The 25,437-nt window shown below is 41.2% G+C and overlaps 1 protein-coding gene across 1 annotated transcript; it reads left to right on the top strand.

Annotated features, from left to right (window-relative positions):
* Positions 1 to 3,460: 3,460 nt before the first annotated feature.
* LOC311061172 (cell surface A33 antigen-like) lies at positions 3,461 to 11,575 on the top strand (the record flags this gene model as incomplete). The annotated part of the gene is made up of 5 exons (XM_084079729.1): positions 3,461 to 3,511; positions 8,328 to 8,500; positions 10,689 to 10,902; positions 11,154 to 11,318; positions 11,433 to 11,575. Exons 1-5 carry the CDS (start codon positions 3,481 to 3,483, stop codon positions 11,573 to 11,575), a joined length of 726 nt encoding a protein of 241 aa, XP_083935855.1. The 5' UTR covers positions 3,461 to 3,480.
* Between the last annotated feature and the right edge of the window lie 13,862 nt (positions 11,576 to 25,437).

Here is a 25,437-nt window from a genome sequence, read left to right as displayed (position 1 = left end):
CCGTATATTCCGTGTTGTTCAATAAAAAGCATTTTAATCCGATTGGCTGCCATTTTCGTATAGAGTTATAATGTGCAATACACCTCCCAACCGATAGGATCGCATAGTTGAAAGCTGATGAAAAGACGGAGAAAATGGCCGTCGATCGGATTAAAAGGCTTTTTATTGAACAATACTGAAGATATGGGTACTCAAGCTGGAACGCACACCATTTTAACATCCATGGCCTTTAGTTAAGCACTTCATATTTGAAATCTGATCGTTTATGACCTGGGCGTTAGCGTTGTAAATGGAGCAATCCCCACCACACCCACCACACCATGTTGAACGTTCCTTTGCACATGCGCAAACCACATAGTCCCGTTTGGACTTTTTAGGGCGTTAGGGAGAAATAACCAGGACTATATTTATGCTAAATAGTAAAGAAAAAGCCTTGTGATGAATTGCTGTAGCAGTAAAATAGAAACATCAACAGAATGAAGTGGTATAAGTGAAATTAAACTTATTTGAAATTAAACAATGAATTGACTTCATGTGCTAATGCAATGGTTCTCAAACTTTTTCGTGCCAAGGACCCCCAAATAGACACTTATTAGACCGCGGACCCCCATTTCAAAAGATAAGCCAGGGACCCCCATAAGAGAAGATTTTTACGGCTCTCTAGCAGTGATTTCAACCATTTTAATTTCAAGGACCCCCAGTTTGACATGCATTAGGCTACGGACCCCCATTTAATGGCATGTAGGTCTCTGGGACCCACATTCATATTGTAAAATCAATGTTAATTTAACTCTGAGAGTGTACAAATGGAACCAAATGGACCTGTTAGGGTCCATTTGGTTACATTTGTACACTCTCAGAGTTACAGACCCATAAGGGTCCATTTGGTCCCTGTCCATCATTTAGCTGGGGACCCCCTGGAACCCCCTCAAGTACCCCTGGGGGTCCCCGGACCCCACTTTGAGAACCAATGTGCTAATGGTTATCAGCGGTAGGCCTGAAAGATGACGGTCATGGACATTCTTCAACCTGGTGTGATAAATTGCTCAATTTACAACTGTAACGTCTACACAAACGTTCAGATTTCAAATATGAAGTGCTTACCTAAATGCCCAGGATGTTATACATGCCGACGTTTCAGCATGAGTACCCATATCTTCCGTATTGTTGGATAAAAAGCATTTTAATCCGATCGTCGGCCATTTTCGCATAGAGTTATAATGTGCAATACACCTCCCGACCGATAGGATCGCATAGTTGAAAGCTGATGAAAAGACGGAGAAAATGGCCGTCGATCGGATTAAAAGGCTTTTTATTGAACAATACGGAAGATATGGGTACTCAAGCTGGAACGTACACAATTATAACATCCGTGGCCTTTAGTTAAGCACTTCATATTTTATGACCTGGACGTTAGCGTTGTAAATGGAGCAATCCACCACATCCACCACACTATGTTGAACGTTCATTTGCGCATGCGCAAACGACATAGTCCCGTTTGGACTTTTTAGGGCGCGTTAGGGAGAAATAACCAGGACTGCAAAATCTGACTTTTAGGGGAACCAGGACCTTCATAATCGGACGTTTAGGGGCTACTGACGGTTCTTCATTAAGTGACTAGTTGGGAGTGAGCACTTTTTCTAGTTTTATTTAGTTTTGTCTTTATGCTTTCAATTTCAGTTAAGTTTCAATTATTATTATTAGCTTTTCATTTTATTTTTTTTACCTGAGTTTGCTAGTTTAGTTTATTCATTTATTATTTGTTTGAACATTTTAGCTTACTTTTTATTAGTTTTAATGTTAGTTTACGTTTATATAGGGTAGTCAGGGGTGAAATTTAAACATCTCAGAAAAATAGTGAAAATAGCAGATCTACAAGCTCACAATGTGGCGCATTTATTTTCGAAAATAAATATTGGCTATTGACAAAGACCTAAACAGACGTCTCTCTATGATTTTAAGTAATTTTAATGAGTTTTGTAAACACACAATACTGTTTCATGTAGTTATTGTTGTTTTGTTTCAATTAACTAAAATGTTTCGTCAGTGAGTTTTGTTTATTTAGTTTAGTAAACTATTAATGACCTTGCCTGTGACCTGGCTATCCTCCAGGCAGCCTCTCATGGATGAGGTCCCCCAGCAGGTGGACAGGCTGCATAGCATTCATGGGTACAGTAGCTACCACTGGCCCTTCACCGGCTGGGGGTCCCTGCCTCCCCCGGACCCTCGCCCGTGGTAGCTGTCCTCATTCTGGCCAGAACACAGTTAGTCCATGAGCCAGACAAGATTTCATTATCGAAAGAGTGGGCAAAACCATACCTATATTAAATTGTTGATAGGGTCAATATAAGTAAATAAATATATGATAACCTTTCCACAGGAGTAGCTTTTTCATAGTTATCACACATTTAGTTTTTTTCCCCATACGTACATGACAGGTGAAAAAATGACAACATTTCTCATTTCTCACTCATGGACTAAATGCCTAATTTGCATATTTAAATATACAATTTCAGAAAACTTGTAATACGATAAATCATTGTCTCCATGTACTGGGGAGGTTTCATTATGATAACTATTGTTTAAATGTTGTACTTTTTTCACATGTACGTATGGGGAAAATATGAAAAAGCTGCTCCTGTGGAAAGGTTATCTTATATTTATCTACTTATATTGACCCTATAAACAATTTAATATAGGTATGGTTTTGCCCACTCTTTTGATAATCATTGCTCAATTTTGGGGCTCTGGCTCATGGACTAAGTGCTCATGTTCCTCTTCTCCTGGGGAACACCCTCTCTTCTGCAGGTCACTGGTGTCTCTTTCAATGATGATGAAAGTATAAATACTGTCTGTCTGTCTGTCTGTCTGTCTGTCTGTCTGTCTGTCTGTCTGTCTGTCTGTCTGTCTGTCTGTCTGTCTGTCTGTCTGTCTGTCTGATCAGCAGGCTGCCATAAAGAGATGATCAACTTCTTGGTCTCAAAGCTTAAAGTGACAAGGTCGAGGTTAAAACCAAGTACAGATGGGTGGAATTTCATGCATCTTTGTGGGAATGGTCAGTAATCTGTCCTGAAGACGTGATGATGCACTTGTTGTTTTATAATTAAATTTAACATTTAAAATGTTATTCTAAATGTATAAATCACATAATCTGTCATATGTAAGGATCCTATAGAACAAGAAGTTTATGCAAGATATTAATTAATATTCTTATTCATGCATACGACAAACTCTGCAATAAACCACAGGAAGGAAGAGCAGAGCTCATCACAAGAAATGCAATGTCTTTCTCACCCCCCCATGTCTCTCTCTCTCTCTCTCTCTCTCTCTCTCTCTCTCTCTCTCTCTCTCTCTCTCTCTCTCTCTCTCTCTTTCTCTCTCTCTCTCTCTCTCTCGCTCTCTCTCTCTCTCAGCAGTAGCTATTAGTTCAGTGTAAAGAGAAAGCAGAAGTTTGTTCAGAGTTGTTCATCTCAGGACAAAATGGGTCTCGCTCTGCCCTGCGTTCTCCTTTGTGAGTATAAAATATTATTACTACTAGCTCTGATATATCACTATTATTACTAGCTCTGATATATCACTATTATTACTAGTAGATATATTGAAGTAGTGTTTTAGTATTTGAAATTCAATGTACAAATATGTGGCTGTACATAGACAACAATATTGTATTGCTGCTGAGTTTGAATACATCAAAACCATGTTAATTGAATCAATGTTGTAGTTGTTTTTATAAAGGATCTTGACCAGTATTTACAACCTTGCTGTCAATCAATAATGATGCAGAGACATCCCCTAACCTCAGCTTCTATAGTATTCAATAATATGTATGTATTTATATGTGCACATTTACAAATACTATAGCTTCAAGACATTTTGGAAAAGTTTTACGTTTTCATAAAACCACAGTCAGTCAGCACACGGACTGGGTTAGTCAGTCGTGGGTTGCAGCGGTCAGGACATGAGGAAGTTCTGGGGGGGAGTAGATTTGTACAATGGTGTTTGTGGCGCCCCATATGGACAGAAGTGAAAGTGCATTTGGAGATGAGCTCCATAGAGGTCCCTCAACCTGTGATTCCAAATAAGGGATGACTGGATGTTGTGTTGAAGATATGTTAAGTTTGTTGAATTTGAATCTAATGAATGTAATTACAGGCAAACAGAATTAACTATAAAAAGGACCCCTGCATAACATGTATTTGGCTGCGGACCCCCATTTGAATTGATTTTGTGCCACGCAATTCCCCAATAAGAGAAGATTTGTCAAATGCTGTCTACAGTTTTTTGAAAATAGCAGATCAACAAGCTTGCCTTGTGTCGTATTGTGACACGTTGCAAGCTTGTAGATTTTTGGGGCAGATTGGATCAGTCATCAGATCATCATCAAGCAAATCTAGTCAGGCACAAATGGGTGGGGCCTATGTGTGAAGTTGCATCATGATCCAAGGAATCCAGTGGGGGGGAAGTTTTATACAAGAGTTATACAAAAATATGAAGCGGGATTTTACAGCGCCACATGAGGTCGATATGAAAGATTTAGGCAGCGGCGTAACGAGGCACAACTATTCCATTCCGTTGACTTACTGCATTACCAGGGAGGGACAATTTTACAAACAATACCACAAATCTTGAACTGATCCTGAGCGGGGTGGTCACTTACAAATACAGCATGTCTTTTCAATGCATTAGTCCCAATTGGCATGTTGAGGGGTCTCTATAGAGCGCACCTCCAAAAGCCTTTTTACCTCTGTCTATATGGGGGGCGCTTCAATTTTTTTTTGCATCGTCTGTCGTACAAACTATTATCCCCCCACAGCGTCCTCGTGTCCTGGCACCCCACGACTGACAGAGCCTTGGGTAGGCAAGCCGGCCTGGCGGTTTTCAGAGAACACTTTTTAGTTTGCTGTTTTCTCTTATTGAACTTGAGTCAAATGTGGCTGTCTATGTTGGTGTTGTGTTATTTAGGAATAATTAAAATGCAAATATATATGTTATGTTGATATTGTCTCATGGAATATCTTTCAGTGCTGAGTATCTTCCTCTCCTGTCAAGGTGGAGATGAATTTAATATTATTATATATATTATATATTCAATTTAAAAGATCATATTTACACCTGTTTCACATAATTCATCATCTTAATGATTACTATGTCTGTTTGTTATCATGTATTAAATGTGCCATTTCAACCATATCTTCATATAATTGGTCCTCACTGATGCTCATTAGAAAGGAGAGGAGGGGGCACGGTGGCGCAGTCGGTAGCGCTGTCGCCTCACAGCAAGAAGGTCCTGGGATCGATTCCGGCCGGGGACGCTGTGGGCGCTGGGGGCGTGTCCACTCCTCCGCGTCATCAGCGCCCATACCCTAGGTGGGGTTGGCGAAAGGGCCTACTCTGTGTGGAGTTTGCATGTTCTCCCCGTGTATCCCAGGGTAGTTAATACCCTCACAAAAACATGTAGTAATCCTGGTCACTATACCGCCTCCCCCATGACAGCCGGGGCGCCTGATGGAGGGGAAGGGAACTGGTTGGAATAACGTGTTCCTTCCACGCGCTACATCCTACCAGGGAAACTCCCCCCTGTCAGGTGACAAGAAGGTCAGTTGGCTCTCATGCACTGAAGGAAGCATGAGCTCGGCCCTGGCCTCCCCAGGCTGTGGGGGACTGGTGTAGCGCTGGTGTAGGGCTGGTGTAGCGCCCAGGATCACTTAGGAAATTGGCACCGGTTGAAAAAAATGGGTTACAAAAATCGCGGGATAAAAAATTAAAGAAAAAAAGAAAGGAGAGGAGAGGAGAGGTCCGGAAAAACTGGTTATATCGCAAAAAGTAAAAGTGAAATGCTATTACTTGTTTTTTACTGTCAGTGGCCTGACACATTGAGGTAAAAAAAAAAAAAAAAAACTTGGTTATAAGAGCGAGTTAAATAATTTTGTTTGTTGCCAAATGATAAATAAATGAACACGAGTCACAATGGAGGAGCCTGATGGAACTCATTTTGCTCAGAAGGCTGCATTTCACATTCTGTATGTCTCTGTGCTTTGGTAGTCACATTGTGTGAAAGAAGACAAGTTTGGCAACATAAAAGACATGTGTGTAAAGAAAAGAAATGTGTGTAAAGTGAATATTTTGGCCGCGAGGACGATTTGTTTGGTAGATTTCCGGGGGAGACCTCAGACGTGTCCGCACTCTAAGTTCGAAGGTTGTCTTAAAAACGCCCAAACTTTGAACTGCGATAAAGTCTATGTTAGCGTGTGCTGTTTCACGTTTAAATCATGTTTCTACGTAACAGTATGCCAGAGTAATGTGGCTCCGAAGTGTGGTGAGGTTTTCCGATAAAAAAAAACAACAACATTTTTTGACGTTTTTTCTTGCGTATTAAGTCGCCGTGGTAACACGTAATGTCAAGAAAAGTAATCGCTCGCTTGTCCCGGCCGAGCCGCACTTTTTGATGTATAGATTGCGGGGGTTAGGTAAACTGTGTGGGCGGAGCTACAGGACGGATTTCGTGGGAAGACTAATTAGTGTGGTTGCCCTAACAACCAGACTATAGCACTCTTCCGACTTTATTATTATTGTGGGATCGCTGCAGCAGTGGCGAGCACGCTATTGATTTTCTAAATATTTAGTAGACTATTGTTATCCTCCGAGGCCCTAACAGTTTATTTTTGCACGCTACTCCTCCCGCAGTTTTTCCCACACTCGCGCCATATGTCAAATTGACCGGATTCACTGGGAATCGTGCGCTTGTATTTTGCTAAGAGATTGGTTAAATAGTTTAATTGATATTAATTTATTAGTGCATTACATTTCCCCATCAACTTGAATGAAAAAAATCCCATTCAAGTATTTTTTCTCAGAAACCGTAAGGGCTAGAGTTACAAGACTTGGTGGGGAGGTTTATAGTTTAGTGCAAAATTATTAAGAAAATAATTACAGCAATCGGCCTCATGGTGGCGCTATAACAACCTCCTTTACGTTACCTATAACTCTTGAACTGTAGGTCGTAGAATAAAAAAAATCTTTCCCTGGACCCTTGGGTCATGACGCAACTCCCTATATAGGCCACGCCCATTTGCATCTGGATAGATTTTACACCATTTAGAATTTTCTTCAAAACACACTTTTTGCACCTTCTCCTACATATTTTGTCCAAATTTCACAAAAAATCGGTACACATGATCTCTGGACCCATGCAATAACCATATCCAAGCGTTACATGTCGAGAGTGGTTTACTCAACAAATCCCCAAAAGAATTTCCACTTTGATCCATAGGGGGCACCACAAATAGGCAAAATGTAACCGTTTGATGCAAAAACATGATTTTGGGGGGGAACAATCCTCTCAAAATGAAATGCACGTGATCTCTGGAGTGAGGTGACAATATTATTGGCCCGTTTTATTTGTGGGAGGGGCCTGTTTCTTTAGTGGGAGGGGCCTATTTCTTAAAGTCAAAACGCCACGTATCAAGAACGCACGATCTGATTGGCACCGAATTCAAATCACACAACGTGCGGCCTCCAACGGTATTCCTCGAGTCTCGGCGGCCGCAACTGTCGTCAGGGCAACCACACTTTGAAATTTCCCAGAATTGCGAGTATTCTAGTGTTCTCTCTGTTTCTCTCTCTCTCTTCTCCTCCACTCAATCATACCCCTTGAACTGTGTCTTATCCTCCCCCTCTATCTCTAATCTGACCAGGGTTCTCTAAATATTTATACAATTCAATCTTTATTAGCGGACTCAGGTCCAAATACAGATACAAGGAATAAACATAAAAGAAACACCACAGGCAATAAAAATCAATAAAAGATATAAAAAATAGTACATAACTTATCCCACAGGCAAAACATACAGGCTTTTTAGCCAGTGCACCCTTAGTCTGGATGCATACCGAGAACTGCTCATTATGGGACTTGAGAGAGCCACAATGATGCTGTTAGTGGATACATCCAGCCGTTTCATGAACTTAAATGTCTTACTGTGTGTGTGTGTGTGTGTGTGTGTGTGTGTGTGTGTGTGTGTGTGTGTGTGTGTGTGTGTGTGTGTGTGTGTGTGTGTGTGTGTGTGTGTGTGTGTGTGTGTGTGTGTGTGTGTGTGTGTGTGTGTGTGTGTGGGGCTATAATTTGTTGAAAAGATGTTGTGTATTTTACATGTTTAGTTTGCACATAGGCCGATCACGCTGTCAACAGTAACGAACCCCCCATCAATAGCCTATTAATTAACCACTTAAAGCGGACCTTCAAGGTTCAATAGTAGGCCTACTAGACTACTAGTGTCTTTTCTGTTGTTGTGGGGAAAGTTTTTTACCTCTGTTTCCATTTATGTTTACAGGGGTGTCAATGGCCGGGGCCCTCCAGGTAACAATTCCTAGCAAAGAGTATGAGTTTGCCAGAGGAGATAACATCACCCTGCCCTGCTCTTTCGTGCCGAGCCCGAAGACCGCCAAAGACTCATTCATTATTGTCACTTGGACTGTTCAGGGATTCAAACCTGGCACTGCTGAGGTGTGTGTGTGTGTGTGTGTGTGTGTGTGTGTGTGTGTGTGTGTGTGTGTGTGTGTGTGTGTGTGTGTGTGTGTGTGTGTGTGTGTGTGTGTGTGTGTGTGTGTGTGTGTGTGTGTGTGTGTGAAAGCACCTTGTAAACTGTATTTGGAAAAGGTGCTATAAAGTATTATTATTAATTCTACATCATCCAGAAGGTTTATTTGGCACTGCTCATACAGGTACAAGAAGTGAAATGCAATTTTGTGAGGTCCACTTAGTGATGTGTTCAAGCTTGTTTACAGGTATTTGAAACCAGTGCTGGTTAACTTCTGGTTAGAGTGTCTGCCCTGAGATTGGGATGTTGGGGTTCGATTCCCTGGCCAGGTCACGCCAAAGACTATGAAAATGGGACCAATGCTTGGCACTCAGCATCAAGGGTTGGATTGGGAATAAGTCCCGGTGACATACTAATGTCGTGTCCAGGGGGTGAACTTGTACATCATGGCTGGGGGTTGTACTTGTACATCAAGCCGCCTCATGCTACAGAAACAGGAGATACATGGCTTGCTTACTATACTACAGGCACATGATTATGCACAACTTGGAAGTGATACCTATCAGTATCACTGGAATTAAAGATGGTGTAAAGTGATATTTTTTGGGGTGAAAACAAAGTTTTTGGTTAATAAGTTAAAGCTCTATATTCTGATAGTAATCATTGCTATAAACATAGTGTTGTTTGTTCAGTAACCGGTGTATCCCAGTTTCTGGTGGGAGAGGAGAGAGTACTCATTTATCCTATTATAATTCTAGTAAGCTCACGGTGGTGGTTGGTGGTGGTGGTTGGTGGTTGGTGGTAGGGTGGACTCTTGATCAAACTGCGCATGCGTCGTTGCCAGGTTTCGTTGCCAGGTTTCGCGAGAGAAACAAGCAGCAAGATCTATGAAAACGAGGCCAAACCAAACGAACCCTATACCACCAACATTGGCCCTACAGCGCTTACAGTACGCCGACATGGCAACACCCAGACCCCGCCCACTCTCTGACTACGTCTACAATTCTTTCTGTGGAAAGTAAACACATGACCAGACGGCCCGGGCCGGGCGAGTAACATGCCTACGCCATTCTCCGTGCTGATATATATATATATATATACGCCCGTTGGGAGGGGTGACCGCGGGCCGCCGGGGGGGGGGACGCGCGGGGACGTGCGCGGCGGACAAACCGCGCGACAGGACGTGCATTAAACCCAAATTTGCAACTGGGTAGCGTTAGCAATTAGCATGCTACGGCTAACAGCTACGTTAAACATCTTATCAACAACCTGTATGAACGTTCTTCCAGTCGTTCCTTCACAATAAAGGTTGCATCATCAACTCACAACGCGTCGCCATGCGTTGTGAAAATAGCTGATCTACAAGCTCACAACGCCTCGCGATGCGTTGTGAAAATAGGGGGATGGGGAGAGAGAGAGAGAGGGACGGAGAGAATACTCAAATACCTTGAGTAAAAATACTTCAGAGTACTCAACATGAGTACAAATACTTAAAAGTACTGAAAAGTTGAAAAAAAGAGTAAAAACACTTAAAGATTGATGAATACACTACACATACCTAAAAGTTGATAAGAACAGTAAAAATACTTAAAAATCTGTCAAAAAACTTTAAAGCTAATAAAGTCATTAAAAACACTTTCAAGAAAATACATTGAGTAACAATACTTAAGAGTACTTCAAATGAGTAAATACTACTACTACAAATACTCTTTTAGTACCGCCTCTTTTAGTACCGCCTCAATACCAGCTTCAATGCATTACTGAAATTACATTTATATGAAATACATCACAACACCCTCCTATAATATTAAAAAAACAGGCGAAGGGGTCCGCCATGTTCCACAGGGGTGCGCGGGGACCCCAGGAAAATAAAAAAAAAATGTTGCATTTTTTTCTTTTTTCTTTTTCACTTTTGGATTTTTTTGTCCCACGCTTTTGGTACCCCAAAATAGGGGGGCGCCACGACGGGGCGCGCACGGGGGAGAAACCGCGCGACAGGACGTGCATTAACCCCAACTTTGCAACTACTTTCGCCTGCGCCCTTCACCGGGTATGGTCTAGTCAGATAAAAAAACAATCACTTGCACCACCTTTTAAATAGAAAATGTTATTTTGTTCTTTATTTAATGTTCTGCTCTTCTTGCTATTCAACAGTCCCTGGTCCTCACCTACTATTCCACCGGGACTCTTGACATCAAACAGAAGTATGAAGGTCGTGTGACTTTTGACCATGACCTCGCAAAAGGGAAGATCAACCTGAAGCTGACGTCCATCACGTTGGCAGAGAACAGGGTGTTTGAGTGTCGAGTCCTGATCCCTGGGGACGATGAGGGCAAGCTAGCTGCCACCACACGGGTGATAGTACTGTGTAATGGCCCGTAATATACTGTATTTTAAATCATCATCATATTCAAAGTGAATCCATTCCTAATTGTGTTGCAGTCAATTAATTCTGATTGCATGTGGATGGGATTAGATTGGAGGTTATCAAATGTTTATTATTTACATTTATCAGCATAATACTCAAATCCCTCTTCAATTACTCATCCGATCAAACCAAGTGAACACCAGTGGAGACACATTAATAATCACATGAAATGGTTCTTTTCATTTTGCCAGTGGCTCCATCAAAACCCATCTGCAAAATCCAGGGTAAAGCTGAGTATGGCCAGAACATCAACATGACTTGTTTGTCTGAAGAAGGCTCCCCAACACCAGCATATAAGTGGGAAGCTCGGGATGTCAGGAATGCACCTCGTGTTCCAGACCCGAGGACCACAGATAGTAAGTACAAACCTTTGTGTGTTTGTGTCAGTTAAAATAACACTAAGGATTTTACTGTGTAGTAAAGGAATATACCATGAAATATAACATTCGGGCGCTAACTCTCATTCTCAGAGGGAGGCATCTTGTCTCTTTACAATCTCACCAAGGAAACCTCGGGATTCTACATCTGTACCTCTAGCAACAAGATCCGCTCTGCTACCTGCAACGTCACCCTTGCTGTGATGCCACGTGAGTGCAACTCCACCTTATCTTAAACCTCTATCCTATGCTGTTATGCTGTGTGGTGAAGACTAAATCACTTGTGCCTTTACATCCATATGTATTTTTTGTTTACCAGCCATTACACCATTACTTTTGGTTGCAGGCTAGCCTGTGTTTCAAATACCTGATACTAGTATACTAGCTACGTGTGTATTCAGGGGTACTTTTAACATCCTGTCCTGTTTTAAATCCTCTATTATAGATTAATGTTACAAATCACACATACAGTAAGTAGTTTGTTGAAGCATTATTTAATGGGGGAGCATACGTTAGTCCGACAGCCCATTCCTCCGACAGCCCAAAACTCCGACTATAGAGCAAACTAATTTTTATAAGTAAATATATGAAAGCCTTTCCTTAGGAGTATAGTTTATATTAAATGGTAAAATTTAGTTTATATATCTTTCTTTTTTTCTTTCTCTCTCTCTCACTCTCTCTTTCTCTTTCTCCCTTTCTCTCTCTTTCCTTCTCTCTCTCTCTCTCTCTCTCTCTCTTTCGTGTCTGTGCTCGCGGTTGCGCAACACACGCGCGCAGACGGTTATGTGAGCGGACCGCTCCATCTGATAAAAATCAGATAGTTTATATTACGTGCATATTAGCCATGCATCTCTCTCTCTCTCTCTCTCTCTCTCTCTCTCTCTCTCTCTCTCTCTCTCTCTCTCTCTCTCTCTCTCTCTCTCTCTCTCTCTCGTAGTAGATCTGTCTGATTATGCATATAATAGCTTGTGCGTTCATCCTATTCTTTATTATGGTGGAGAAATTGAGGCTATTCAAGGATTATTGTTATTATTATAATATTATCATTATTCCTTGCGCACTGGTCCAATACAATACAAACCAATGCGCTGGTGCGCATATCTAAACACACCCAGCCTGGCACAGAACATCTTCTAATTCTCCAGGAATGTCTGTGATTATAATTTTCCTATGATCAGCAGATGTGAGAGTGTCAATTCCTTGAGTCAATTGTGTTTATATAAGATGATAGTCTATTCAAAGAGGACAATTTGTGTCGCGCAATGCCATTCGCTCCAAATGACACACTTCAGTTTTATTCATGGTTTACAGAGGAAATAATGAACTGATTACAATAATATAAAATTCTCTCAAATCAGTAACAGTTAGGTGATACATATGTCCATCAAATATGGTTTATTGAAAGGCAATCCAAGGTTAGAGCTTGGAAACCAACCTTCGGGGAATGTCTGACGGCTTGGAGTGCGGCGACTCAGTGCGGCCACAGAGTTCATCTTGGAATTTGTCATTACAATTTTACTGTAATCCACAAAAGTGTCTCTCTCTCTCTCTCTCTCTCTCTCTCTCTCTCTCTCTCTCTCTCTCTCTCTCTCTCTCTCTCTCTCTCGTCCGCGCAACGCACACGTGCGTAGACGGTTCTGAGAGTAGAGCGCTCCATCTGATAAAACATATTCCATTTGGCCAGTTCCAACCCAACCTTTAACGTCGCATTTATGATGACATGACAATTAGATGTAAAGAGAAGGGTCAGTCGACTAGGAGGCGACTAATGTTGCACATTCATGCAACAGAGCACTGGACATTAAGCGCCAAAAAGAAACATATAATAAGCTTACTTCTCAATCCCTAATACAGCACTGTGGCTTCATACAGGACAAAGCGTTGCCTCCGCGATCGCCTGGCTGAACATAAATATGCTATTCGCATTAACAATCCTTACTACCCCATAGCAAGACATTTCAGCCATTGTCACAACAGTAATGATACCCTCTTACGCAGGGGTCTTCAACGTTTTCAGGCCAAGGATCCCTTGGCCTGAGAGAGAGAGAAAGCAGGGACCCCCATTGTACAAAGTTTATTTTTTTCTCCATAGATTTCATAGGCAGCTTCATAGACTCACAGCACTAGCCTATCATGTTGGATTAATGTTAATGTGTATTTCCAGACATTTAACCATGCTCTTTCACAATATAGTAAACCTGACCTTTCACTCTGTACTTTCTGTATACTTTCACTCTTTTTTCCCCCTATACCAAACCACTTTGCCAAAAATAGCAGATCTGCAAGCGCACAACGCCTTGCAGCGCGAGGCGTTGTGTGCTTGTAGAAATGTTTGCCTTGTATTAGCCTACATTGTTTTTCTTTATATTTGGATAATACTTATATAATATAAGTATTACCCAAATATAAAGAAAAACAACAAATATAAGTTATGTGTTTTTTGATGTTTAAAATAAATGTTAGTAGCCGGCTTTATAGTTTTCCTCCTGGCTGGCACAAACCCATGTGAGCTTCAGAGGGGTTGATTGTCTGATTGACTGTGCATTATATGTAATTACCATTATCCACTGATAGGCACCCATGCGCATCGGTGACACCCGTTAATTGCTCAATGGCATAGTTTTTCCACGTGTTTCAGCACTATTTAATGAGTTTGTCTGTCTTTGTATTTCATTTTCGCCCTGATGAAGACCTGTATTGCTGTATAGGTCGAAACATGTTGGCAGTTGCCTTTTTAATAAATAAAGACTGTTCCTATTTATACCCCGATATTTATGCCTGGATCGTCTCCTGTTTGTCACCCCTGTGTTAACACAATGGCCTGTGCCCGGGGGAACCCAGATCTCACGTGTCCAAACTCTCCAAATATGGTCATGTGCGTCACCAATGACGTATAGTCCAACAAGTCTATACCCCGTCGCAAAACATTCTAAACTGAACAAAATACGAAAGTGGATACACAACAAAACAACCCAACGTCTTGCTAATTAATATTAATATTAAACATTTTAAATGCTGTAAGCCAAATTCATTATTTATAACTGTAGTATTATTATTTGATTCGAAAGTGGTATTCCCATGTGGCGCCTATAATGCACATGTAGCCTACTATAATCATAATTATAATGCATTATAATCTGACTATAACACTGTATAATTATAGTTCTAAGAACTCATACTCATGCTTTAGAATGATAAATCATAACGCATTATACAGTGATTCATTATAACTTATTACAAAAATAAGAAATACATTTGCAGGTACAGTATATTGCCAATTTCTGCAAATCAGGTGAGAGTACCCATTTATCAGCTTCAATTTGCTATATGTTTACCTATGATCCTAGATTACTATTTGTATACCTCATGTTTACCTTGCGTACACACAGGAGACGATCCAGGTACTCGGGTATAAAAAGGAACAGTATTTATGTATTAAAAAGGCAACTGCCAACATGTTTCGACCTATACAGTAATACAGGTCTTCATCAGGGCGAAAATGAAATACACAGACAGGACAAACTCATTAAATAGTGCTGAAACACGTGAAAAAACTATGCCATTGAGCAATTAACGGGTGTCACCGATGCGCATGGGTGCCTATCAGTTGATAATGGTAATTACATAGGAATAAACAGTCATTCAATCAGACGATCAACCACTCTGAAGCTCACATGGGTTTGTGCCAGCCCAGAGGAGAACTATAAAGCCGGCTACTAACATTGAGATTGAGAAGTAAGCTTATTATATGTTTCTTTTTGGCGCTTAATGTCCAGTGCTCTGTTGCATGAATGTGCAACATTAGTCGCCTCCTCTAGTCGACTGACCCTTCTCTTTACATCTAATTGTCATGTCATCATAAATGCGACGTTAACGGTTGGGTTGGAACTGGCCAAATGGAATATGTTTTATCAGATGGAGCGCTCCACTCTCAGAACCGTCTGCGCACGTGTGCGTTGCACGGACGAGAGAGAGAGAGAGAGAGAGAGAGAGAGAGAGAGACTTTTGTGGATTACAGTAACATTGTAATGACAAATTCCAAGATGAACTCTGTGGCCGCACTGAGTCGCCGCACTCCAAGCCGTCAGACATTCCCCGAAGGTTGGTTTCCAAGCTCTAACCTTGGATTGCCTTTCAATAAACCATATTTGATGGACATATGTATCACCTAACTGTTACTGATTTGAGAGAATTTTATATTATTGTAATCAGTTCATTATTTCCTCTGTAAACCATGAATAAAACTGAAGTGTGTCATTTGGAGCGAATGGCATTGCGCGACACAAATTGTCCTCTTTGAATAGACTATCATCTTATATAAACACAATTGACTCAAGGAATTGACACTCTCAATCTGCTGATCATAGGAAAATTATAATCACAGACATTCCTGGAGAATTAGAAGATGTTCTGTGCCAGGCTGGGTGTGTTTAGATATGCGCACCAGCGCATTGGTTTGTATTGTATTGGACCAGTGCGCATGGAATAATGATAATATTATAATAATAACAATAATCCTTGAATAGCCTCAATTTCTCCACCATAATAAAGAATAGGATGAACGCACAAGCTATTATATGCATAATCAGACAGATCTACTACGAGAGAGAGAGAGAGAGAGAGAGAGAGAGAGAGAGAGAGAGAGAGAGAGAGAGAGAGAGAGAGAGAGAGAGAGAAGGAAAGAGAGAGAAAGGGAGAAAGAGAAAGAGAGAGTGAGAGAGAGAGAAAGAAAAAAAGAAAGATATATAAACAAAATTTTACCATTTAATATAAACTATACTCCTAAGGAAAGGCTTTCATATATTTACTTATAAAGACAGAGAGAGAGAGAGAGAGAGAGAGAGAGAGAGAGAGAGAGAGAGAGAGAGACGCATGGCTAATAATACACGCAGTAGCCTAATATACACATTTCTTACTTTGCTCTATAGTAGGAGTTTTGGGCTGTCGGAGGAATGGGCTGTCGGAGGAATGGGCTGTCGGACATATGGGTGTCGGGATATTGGGATAACTTTTGTCGGAGTAAAGGGAAGTCGGGGTACCTAGAATAAAGATACCATGGATACCAGCGTCAACGCTGACGCGTGCGCTGCTCGGCGGCTGCACCGCGACCGAACCGCGACCTCAGAGTTTGCTTGTGTGCCTTATTGTTTAGTTATTTGTATTGTCCGTGTCTATATGTCGTCACATGTAAAGATGTGCAATGTCGCCAAGATGAGAGCCGCAGAGGTAGCTCTGCTGATCCTGGTCATTAGTAACTTCTGTGGAAAGTGCTGGTCGATAGAACCGGGGACTCGGCTCGAGACAAACATCTGTCGTGAAAACGGCGCTACCGGGATCGTCCATGTGTACAGCCGAGCTGCACTACTGGCATTACGGCCGCCGGAGCCGAACACAACGGCGGGCCACGTCCACTTGCCGGTGTTGGATGACATACCCGTGGAACTGATCCGAGGAAAGAGGAGGAGGAGACGAGGAAAAAGAGGGGGAATTCGAAACCGTTTACGGAGGAGATTCACCCGCCCCCCCGCTCCCCTTTATCGTTCTGGCCAACGTGCGATCCTTGGATAACAAAATCAGCACGATAAGAACATACACAAGGTACAGCTACGAATTTCGTGAGGCATCACTGTTATGTTTCACTGAAAGCTGGTTAAAACCATCAAAACTAGACTCACTCTATGAGGTCCCCGGATTCACTCTGGTGCGACTGGACAGAGGTGGAGGGAGTGGTTACGGTGGAGTATGTGTGTACATTAATGATCTCTGGTGTCGATCCCATTCCGTCAAACTCGGGATATGCGACGATCCCAACGTGGAAATCCTGGGCATGACTTTAAGACCGTTCTATCTCCCCCGCAAATTTGGGTGCATTCTACTGTTCATAGTCTATGTGCCTCCTAAAGGGCCAGGAAGAGCAGCACAGGCAGCAAAAACCATTGCTGACTGTGTACATGGACTACAACTACAGTACCCAGAGGCACCAGCAATCGTACTTGGAGACTTGAACCAGTGTTATCTAGACACTGTGTTGCCAGGATTTGTACAGTATGTCAAGGATGCGACTAGGAAAAATAACATTCTGGACAAGTGTTATGTGAACATTCCAGATGCATATGTTGCCAAGGTAGGCCCGCCTATATTGACCTCTGACCATAATGTTGTGTACATGACTCCAGTTTATAAGTCAAAACTGAAGAGAGGAAAGGTGGAGAAGAAAGTAGTTAGGACATGGACAAATGAAAGCAAGGAACAACTAAAAGCATGCCTGGACTGTACAGATTGGGACACTTTTAGAGATGGTTCATTGGACGAAATAACCACAGTTACAAATGATTACATTAATTTTTGTGTACAGCTGGTTGTTCCTACAAAGGAAATTAAAATCTATCCGAACAATAAAACATATGTGACCAAGGACATAAAGAATATAATAAATGAAAGGAAAACAGCCTTCATAAGCAAAGATTTCGGTGCACTCAAATTGACAGAAAATAAGCTAAAAACAAAAATGAGGCAGGCAAAATTGGCACATAGACAGCACCTAGAGGATGCGTTCAAAGCTAAAAATCACAAAAAGGCGTGGGATACTATGAAATCCATGACAGGAATGTCAGCCCCAACCAAACCTATTGTGACAGACAATGAACTTGGCTTTGCCAATGACCTAAATACTTTCTATGCCAGATTCGAATCATTGGGCGATTCCTCTAAGTGCACTGAAATACTTAAGGCTGTAACACCTGCCCCCTCAGACAGAATTATCATCACTGAAGAGGATGTCAGGAAAGTGTTTCGGTGTACTAACACAAGGAAAGCTAATGGGCCGGACGAGTGCAGTGCTTTTCTCCTCAAAAACTTTGCATCCGAGTTGGCTCCTGTGTGGCAACCAATATTTCAAACCTCTGTAGACACACATATAATTCCTCTGTGTTGGAAAACCTCACACATAAAACCATTACCCAAAATCCAATGTCCAAAAGAACATAAGGATTATAGACCCATAGCTCTTACTTCAGTGACCATGAAATCACTGGAAAGAATACTGTTGCAACATCTTGTGAGTATAACTAAAGACAAATTTGACCCCTGTCAGTTTGCTTATAAGAAAGGTTGTGGTACAGAGGATGCGGTTGTCACACTGGTCCACTTCATTACAAAACACCTAGATAAGTCTAATAAGAATCATGCAAGGGTGCTGTTCTTAGACTTCTCTTCAGCCTTCAATACAATACAGTCTGATATTCTGGTGTCAAAGATGGTACAGTTGGAACTGAATCCATACTTAATTCACTGGTATGCTTCCTTCCTTACTAACAGAGTACAGAGGGTGAAAGTGAACAAAACCCTCTCCTCAGCATTAACCACTAATGTTGGTGCTCCCCAGGGTTGTGTAAGCTCAGCTGTATTGTTCACCCTTTATACTGACAGCTGTAGTACTGAGAAATGTCTGTCTGAATGTCGCACTGACAAGCCAGACCAATACATTCTAAAGTACTCTGATGATACAGTTTTGATTTCTCTTTTGGATAGTTCCAGTGATCCTGGACTGCACCAACACAGAGTAAATAAGGTGGTGGAATGGAGTGATAACAACGCTCTTATCATTAACACAAAAAAGACAGAAGAGATTGTTTTTGGTGCCCCACTAGAGATACACAGATCCCCTATTACTATTCATAGTGAACAGATAAACCAGGTATGTTCGTATACATACCTAGGAGTAGTAATAGACCACCTTTTGTCATGGAAAGACCAGATTGAATCAGTGGGTAAGAAGACAAAACAAAGAGTCTATTTACTTTGCCGTCTGAGATCTTTTGGTGCTAGTAGACAGATTCTTCTTTTGTTTTTCACTTCTGTTATTATGAGTGTCCTGCAGTACTGTAGTACCACCTGGTATGGATGTCTGTCTGTAGCTTTAAAGTCACAACTGCTGCAACAAGTGAACATTTGTTCAAAGATTGTTGGACAACCACTTCAGAGGCTCTATACATCTACGTATGATAACAGTATGATAAGGTTGGCAAGGAATATCACTTCAAACACTAGCCATGCTTTGTATGGAGAATATAGGTTGCTGCCTTCAGGAAGGAGATACAGTGTTCCTACATACAATAAGGTCAAACTGAAGAGGTCCTTTGTCCATCAGACGACATTGAGGCTTAATCAGGAGTTATAAGCCAGGGGTAGGCTGAGTGGTGGACATTGCTCTTGTCTTTGCATGTCTTTATGTATGTATTTGTATTTTGTTGTTTTCTTGTGTCATGTCAAATGTGTGTACTGTTATATGTTGCATACATGGCTGTTTCTGGGTCGCAAGACAAATTTCAGTGCAAACTGACAATAAAGTATTATCGTATTATCGTATCGTAAAGGGTAAAAAATGAGTTTGCTCTATAGTCGGAGTTTTGGGCTGTCGGAGGAATGGGCTGTCGGAGGAATGGGCTGTCGGACTAACGTAGTGCACCCGTTCAAAACGGGGCACTCCTGCAAACTTTAGATGTCAATCTTAGCCAATCAGGATGGACAATGAAAAATAAAACTGATTCGACTTGATCGCATGACTATAAAGATCACGTGTACCGTGAAATTTGGATAAAACCGGAAGGAGTAATATAAAAAGAAAAGTTTTACATAAGTCAGCCTTCTGGTGGCGCTATAAAAGGCAGATGTGAAAAATGGGTGTCTGTGTGCTCTCCTCGGCTCTACTGTTTTGACTGTGTTGTTTCATTACAGTCTCTGTGTCTCCACCGTCAGTGACTGTACCTGTGGAACCCAATTCTCCAAATTTAGTGGCTCTGACTGTTGGACTTCTGAGTGTGATTCTACTGACCATCCTGATCTTGTTGTCTAGATACACAACTTCTAGAGGTGAGAAACACTGCATTACATGGATTTACGTCTGTCTGTCTGTCTGTCTGTCTGTCTGTCTGTCTGTCTGTCTGTCTGTCTGTCTGTCTGTGTGTGTGTGTGTGTGTGTGTGTGTGTGTGTGTGTGTGTGTGTGTGTGTGTGTGTGTGTGTGTGTGTGTGTGTGTGTGTGTGTGTGTGTGTGTGTGTGTGTGTGTGTGTGTGTCACAGTTAGTATTAAATAGTGTATTACATTTAATTCACTTTTTAATAATTACCAATTAAAGGAGACACACCATGAATTTAAAAAAAATATTTGATATTTAATATCATTATGGTGTATGTCCCTCAAACCATTTTCAAAAGGTTTGAGCCTAAATCAACACTCAGATATACTCATCCCAAGTCAATTCTCTCAGGCTTATAAAGCACTTTCACCTGCAATACCACATTGTCCTGTTTGGCACGGGGCGCTATTGAATCAGTTTGTATGCATGTTATCTCCTGGTTCTGCGTGGAAAAAAATATATATATATGGAAAAAAAAAAAAGAAAAAAAAAAATTTGGGGGGGGGGGGGGGGGTAGAACTGAAAAACGGGAGGAATTGTTCCCAGACGTGACGTAGGCAGGGGGAACAAATCTGACAGACTGTTTTCAGACCAATTTACATAGAAACCACAGATAGCCTATGAAAGCCTGCATGCTCGAAGTCGGGTATTTTTTCGAACAGAAGAGAGGTGGGGGAGACCAAAAACACACAAAAATGAAGAAAAAGTTAAAATTCATGGTGTAGACCCTTTAACCAAACAGTATCCCTTAAGGTCTGTAAACATGTGAGCGTTCATTGTGTGTGATTCATTCACAATAAAGTAAACTGCTGTTTATGTCATGAGGACATCCACACAGTATGCGAAGATTACGCAGTGATAAAGCGACATATTTATTTTCTGAAGCGAGGTTGATTTTGAAAGCAAAAAAAAACATTCACCTGTAATCCAACGACACATTTTTCATATTGTTTATTCGCATCGCTCCTGGTGTGAAAGTACATTTACACTATACCTTAAAAATCACTGAGCAACTTAAAATATTAAATATTATGGTACAACTTTTTTATTTCTTTTCTTTTTTTACAGATCTATGTTGTGTCAGGTAAGGACCATTCATCAACATGACAGCACTAGATTACATTGTGTTAAAGGAGAATTTCGCCCGACGGTATTCTTACCTTTCTTATGATGTTATGATATCCTAGGACGACTGGTAGGCCTACAGTACAGAAATGTCATAACTCCATAACGGGTCCTCCGCAGTTAAAAACCCACGCCTATGGTCCTTGGTCTAAATCTTTTTTTTTCTTTTTCTGGAAAGATCTGATGTTTACAGTGTTAGAACACTATGCAATGTGTTTGTCCTGAATGTCACCCACCGCAAGTATCACCTTTGCGACACTTCCTGTGGTGCGCCGGAAGTGTCCCAAAAGTGAGACTTTACGGTGGAGAGCATTCAAGAAACTCACGCTGTATAGTGTTGTGTCACTATGAACATCAAACCTCAGCAAAAAATATATATATTAAATTAAAATACGTGATTTAGAGCAAGGACCATAGGCGTGGGTTTTTAACTGCGTCTGACCTGTTATGGAGTTATGACATTTCTGTACTGTACCAGTCTTCCTAGGATATCATAACATCATAAGAAAGGCAAGAATACCGTCGGGCGAAATTCTCCTTTCAGTATTATTAAGTATTACTCTGACTATTCATCAACATGACAACAGTATATTACAGCTTGTCAAGTATTATTAAGTATTACTCTGTCCATTCGTCAACATGACAGCAGTAGATTACATCTGGTTTCATACTAATTTATGATACATGTTTACTTTTTTTAATAACAGACCTCAGGGAACCATTCAGAGCTCAGCGGCAGCCTACCAGACAACCAATCAGGGCTCAGCTGTAGCCCAGACAACCAATCAGGGCGCAGCTGTAGCCCAGAATGGGGATCCTGATGATGTTTACTGTCCACTGCAGCACGGTCAGTCTTTGAACCAATCATGTTGAAGTTTTTTCTGATAATGAAAACTGATTCTTATTTGAATCTAAAATAATATAGAACTTAAAATTAAAAAATATTCTCCTCCACTGATCAATCAATGAATGTTGTTTTTGGAAGTACCTTAAAGTCTGTATCGTGTCAGATGAGGCCCAAAATGCGGGTTAGCAGGCTGGTAGATGTTACAAAGAAGTGGAGGAGAGGAGACATCAGGTTCCCAGATTCTATCATTCGGTTTATTCAGCAATCATCAACAGCATCATAGCAGAGAGCCAGGGCAGAAGCCCTGGCCTGCAGCACAGCCTCACGTCGTGTGAGACTGTCCTAGTCCTAGTCACTTACATACAGTCACCTTTATACAATGTTTTCACATTAGAATACAACAAACGGGTGGGTTGGGGGAGAATCCCCCATCAGCTGTTGAAGATCAAACATTGTCTCTTTGAACTCATACAAATGGTCTCCCTATCTGCTTCCTATATCCTGCTCAAGGTGTGATCAGGATGATAAGACAAAGACATTTAAATGACTGTACTTCACAGCTATGCAGAGTCCTTGAGTAGCCGCTGCCAGTGTGTCTGGCTCTGAGTTAACACATGATTATTCTGACTTTAGCTGTAGTATATATTTCACAGTTCCATCTATTTTGTCTTGCACACTGTTATAAAATATAGCAAATAAGGGCTAATATACGACATCTGTCAGTTTGTTCTGTGCTTGTTGTTCTTAATTCGCATAATAACTAATTACCTACATTGAAACCATGATTGAAATAATGATTATAATGAGAACAAAGGGATTCTACTGTTGCGCCTCAGCCTTAAAGCGGCCAGTCCGGTGCGTCACATGGGTAGAGTCATGTCTCTGAGGAAGGTCGAAAGACCGAAACGTCAGTCAACCCTGTACTTGCACTGCATTAAATAAAAGGCTTAAATTGTCCGTGCTGCTCCAGCGTTCTTCTCTCATTGCAACGATTATAATGCTTTGTTTACCTTTAGGCGACAGCAGCGTCTATGGGATAATCCACCAGCCTGATGACTATGAAAATGGTATAGTACTGTATTTGTTTAAACATCCAATCAAATGATTTTAATCTAGTTTCATTGTGTTGTTATTGTGGAATATTAATGTTAGGAGAGTCATCAGGAGTGTCTCCTTGCAGCACTCCGGTATGGATGTTAAACTCCTCGCTGTTACCGTCCAGTTTTATCACTTTGGCTCTAGTTCCTGTGAACATGGTCCCTATGGCTGGGAGTAGGTTGGGAGGAACATCGTAGGCCTTGAGAATTTTCATCATCATTCCTCTGTGTAGAGAGTCCAGTGCCTTCTTGAAGTCGATGAAGCACAACACTACCGTTAGGTTGCTCCTCTTCACTTCTTCAATGATCTTCCATAAGGCAACGATCTGATCGCTGGGGGTTCTCCCCTCTCGAAATACATTTAGGGTTTCTCTGAGGTGGGGATTAGCACTCTGTATCCTGTTCAGTATCACTTAGTTGTACGTTCTTGCGATATACAGGTCAGGCTGATGCCACGGTAGACAGTTGTTCGGTTTTGAGAGATCTCCAGATGATTTTGCGGCTGTGATGATGTGAGAGATAGAACTTATTTCCAGCATGTTGTTTTCCATGAGAGCATGGTTGCAGATCTCCAGTTTTGTTTTGTTAACTGTGTGATATGTTTTTATTTAGTTCAAATATTTAAGTTATCACTTATTGTTTTTAATTTACAGATCCAGCCTATGTCACGTAAGTACAATATTGATCTCTGTCTATTGATCAACAATATTACATCTTGTTTTATACTTCAATTCTGATAAATATTTGTCTTTAATTACAGACCCATTCAGTCTGAGGGAACCAATCAGGGCTCAGCAGCAGACCAGGGCGTCCTTCCTGATGATTTGTACTGTCCACTGCAATACGGTCAGTCTTTGAACATATCATGTGGAATTTTTTTCTGATAAATAAAACTGATTCTTATTTGAATCTAAATTAATTTAGAACTTAAAATTAAGAAATAATCTCCTCCATTGATCAATGAATGAATGTTGTTTTTGGAAGTACCTTAAAGCTTTCATGACATTCAGTTTTACAACACATTAAAAGTCTTTGTCATGGTCCTTCAAACGTGTATAAAAAGTTTTAACTGAAAATTCCATTCTAGTGAGCCATTGCAGGTGTTTTTTCTCTCACATTTCTAAAGCCTTTTCAACTGCAATGAAAAAATAAATCTTTGCCTGCGGGTGTCGCTGTTGAGGGATTTTGCTTGTCAATCATCACCTCTGCTCCGACCCCCCCCCCCCCCCAAAGGAAAGGATAGGGGAGGGGAGGGGCGAGGAGGAGAATGGGCGGGATAATGGCCTATGACTTAACAGGCCAAGGGCCAGTCACAAATTACTTTTCAGCCTAATTATTCAGAAAACCCCAGACCACAGAAAATCCACTGAATGTTCAAAGTTCAGTTTTTTTGGGGTGTAATTGAGGTCATATAACCGCCAAAAATACATTTAAAAAAAAAAGTGAAAATGCATGTCATCTGACCTTTAAAGTATGTCAGTTTGTTCTGTGCTTGTTGTTCTTAATTGGCATAATAATTATAAACCACATTAATGCTTTGTTTACCTTTAGGCGACAGCAGCGTCTATGGGATAATCCCCCAGCCTGACGACTACGAAAATGGTACAGTACTGTATGCTTTTTAAACATCCAATCAAATGATTTTAATCTAGTTTCGTTTCATGTGTTGTTATTGTGGAATGTTAATGTTAGGAGAGTCATCCAAAGTGTCTCCTTGCAGCATTCCGGTATGGATGTTAAACTCCTCGCTGTTACCGTCCGGTTTTATCACTTTGGTTCTCATTACCATTTACATGGTCACAACGGCTGGGAGTAGGTTGGGAGGAACATCATAGGCCTTGAGTATTTTCATCATCATTCCTCTGTGTAGAGAGTCCAGTGCCTTCTTGAAGTCGATGAAGCACAACACTACCGTTAGGTTGCTCCCCTTCACGATGATCCTCCATAAGGCAACGATCTGATCGATGGGGGTTCTCCCCTCTCAAAATCCATTTAGGTTTACTCTGAGGTGGGGATAGTTAGCACTCTGTATCCTGTTCAGTATCATTCGGTTGTACATTTTAGCGATATATAGTTCAGGCTGATGCCACGGTAGAAAGTTGTTCGGTTTTGA

The sequence above is a fragment of the Gymnoscopelus microlampas genome (assembly GCF_963454915.1).
Source record: "Gymnoscopelus microlampas genome assembly, chromosome: 15".
Classification (NCBI taxonomy): Eukaryota; Metazoa; Chordata; class Actinopteri; order Myctophiformes; family Myctophidae; genus Gymnoscopelus; species Gymnoscopelus microlampas.
This window is presented reverse-complemented; position numbering and strand designations above follow the sequence as displayed.